General features: G+C 38.7%; 1 protein-coding gene across 1 annotated transcript; it reads left to right on the forward strand.

Annotated features, from left to right (window-relative positions):
* The first annotated feature begins 558 nt into the window (after positions 1-558).
* LOC111033342 lies at positions 559-2,323 on the forward strand. The gene has a single exon (XM_022314032.1). It carries the CDS (start codon positions 693-695, stop codon positions 1,887-1,889), a length of 1,197 nt encoding a protein of 398 aa, XP_022169724.1. The 5' UTR covers positions 559-692; the 3' UTR covers positions 1,890-2,323.
* Positions 2,324-2,551: the final 228 nt, after the last annotated feature.

A 2,551-nucleotide genomic window follows, 5' to 3' on the forward strand; every position in this document is an offset into this window, starting at 1 on the left:
TTAGATATTGTAATATAGATGGGATATAGGATAGGAACGAGGGAAGAGGTACCTACCTGATTTTAAATGTTGGTGGAAACAGACAATCAGTAGGTACATGCCAAATTAGATCGTCAATGTCATATTCTTTAATTTTAATGATCTACAGTTATTGATTTGTGTTATCGTATTACGTTCTAATTTTCTCCAACATAGTTCAGGATTTAAAGTTTTTACCAACATAAATTACATAATAATATTAATAGCAAAAATATTCAACTTGTAGACACCATTATTAAAATGTCAGGGTTTTTAATGCATATTTGAACCATTAAGGGCATGTTTAGTGATATTTTACAGCATAAATAAATTAATATTTCAACGTTTTCTAGGGCATAAAGTCACTAGCCTTAACTATAGACTTGATTTGCTACTTTATGGATTGTTTTTTTCTTCAAAAAACCCATTTAAAATCACCGCGATTGGTGGGCGGACCTCGTTCGCAAACAAAACGAGAAACGCGTCTGTGTTTGGACAGCAGCGAGTTTTCATCGGCCGGTGCACGTCGTGGTGCACCCGATCACCTAGCATTCGCGTAACCACGCCAAACGACACCGAACGTCGTCACTTTGTATCGCCATCACTACAACATAGAAAGGTCGTCCGACGACCGGACATACAACAAAACCACCTCCGCCAAACATACCGCATCGATGACGCGCCCGCCAACGGCGGTTCTATTTCTGTTGTCATGCGTCATCTCGATGTCGCCTGGGCCGCGTTTCACGGTGGTCACGGCCTCGTGGGTCGGGCACCCGGAATCGCCGTATGCCAATAGGATGGCGTTGTTTAAACACGTGCTACTCAACGACGCCCAGTGGTCGCCGGTGCTCAAACAAAAGGTTAAGTTGTCTGGGCTTAGCTTGCCGAAGTACCGCAGGACGGAATTCAACGGAAAAGTTCTGGACCAGATTCAGCTGGTGGCCAAGGACGATGGCCAGAACCTGACAGCCATGACAGTGCTACAGACGTTGATGGACAAGACCCCGTGGTCTGGCACCAATGTGAACTACACTGCTTATGTGCTGAGCACGTCGGTTATGTGTTTCACGTATAACAACGTGAGGTTTCTGCTGTCACAGGTAATCGACCGCGTTGGCATGTTGGCGCGCAAAATATGGAAAACCGACATAAATAAAGACGACACAAAGGACAAGAAGGAGGAGGAGGAGGAGGACAAAAGTTCCGACGTCAAATCCCAAGACCCGGTCGACGAAGGGATCGAAGACAAGGTCGATGATGCGCTGGAAGACTTGCGCATGACGCTTGGAATACTAGTGGACAAGGTGGCCGCTGTGGACGGTGAGCTGGCCTTCTTTACCACCGGGCTGTACGACTTAGATGGCGCGGAAAAGACCGACTTCGGTATATTCGATGTTTTCGAGATGATGAGGACAGAGGTGAATGAGAGGCTTGAACGGCACTGTCACATCACCCCCATTGAGGATGTATACGAGTACTTGAGCAAGTATGAAACTCTGAACGTCTCTCCAACTCCACCAGGTGAGCTCACGCCAAATGAAGATACACTGAAACTCGAGCTAAACGAGTTCAGCAAGATCATCGATTCAATGATAGACGTTTACGACGGGCTCAATGTCGAAACGTTGCCTATGGAGACTTGGATTCTAATACTCGATTACAGATTACCGATCAGCATGAACATAAAATTTTACATAGATGGTTATGAAAAAAATACGGTTGAACAAACTCCTAAAACAGAAATGTCGGAACGATTAGGAGAAGCGATTATTAAAGAAGGAAAAAAATATAAATCGGGTGAACAACAAAAGAATGTTTGGAGAAGACGTAAAAAACGGATCCCTCGTACAATGTCAAATGAATTATGAAAATCCCAGGGAGGTTGACCTGTTGAAGAGTTGGAAAATTTGCTAAATTTAAATATTGTATTATTAAAATACCTATATTATTATGCATATATTCATTTATTTTTTAGTAAAAATTTAACTTGAAAAATTTCTGTTATTAAGGTAAATTTATATATTCTCTACTCAATAATATTTAACTATATGGCATATATTACAATTTACAATACCTTTAAACAATATATTAAGCTTTAAATTTCACTGTATAAATGAAACTATACTCTTATTGAAATATAACAGCGTCAGTGTCTCACATTTTATTATTTTAATTATTATTGTATCACAATATTTTAGTTTATTAATATACTATAGGTACAATGTAGAATATTACAGCTCTTAAAGTTATTTTGTTAATTTTTATGAAATTGTGTATGTAATAAAGTATTATATGCGACATCAAATGGTTATTACTTCTAACCTAAACAAAGTGTTCACTGTTAATACCTATATTTGTTTAAAATTACCTTAGCACCGTGCGAAAATTTAAAAAAATGTGTTTCGCGCATAAATGATTGACATTATCATAATCTGATAATTTTTTTAAATCAAAGAAAATATAACATTTAAAACTCGTCATTCATTATAAAGTACGATAAAATATAATAATATGACACTAATTGCGGTCA

This window comes from Myzus persicae, unplaced genomic scaffold, assembly GCF_001856785.1.
Source record: "Myzus persicae strain clone G006 unplaced genomic scaffold, MPER_G0061.0, whole genome shotgun sequence".
Classification (NCBI taxonomy): domain Eukaryota; kingdom Metazoa; phylum Arthropoda; class Insecta; order Hemiptera; family Aphididae; genus Myzus; species Myzus persicae.

Excerpts from the sequence above, each read along its gene's own strand:
- LOC111033342 (XM_022314032.1), top strand. The coding sequence starts at position 693 with ATGACGCGCCCGCCAACGGCGGTTCTATTTCTGTTGTCATGCGTCATC.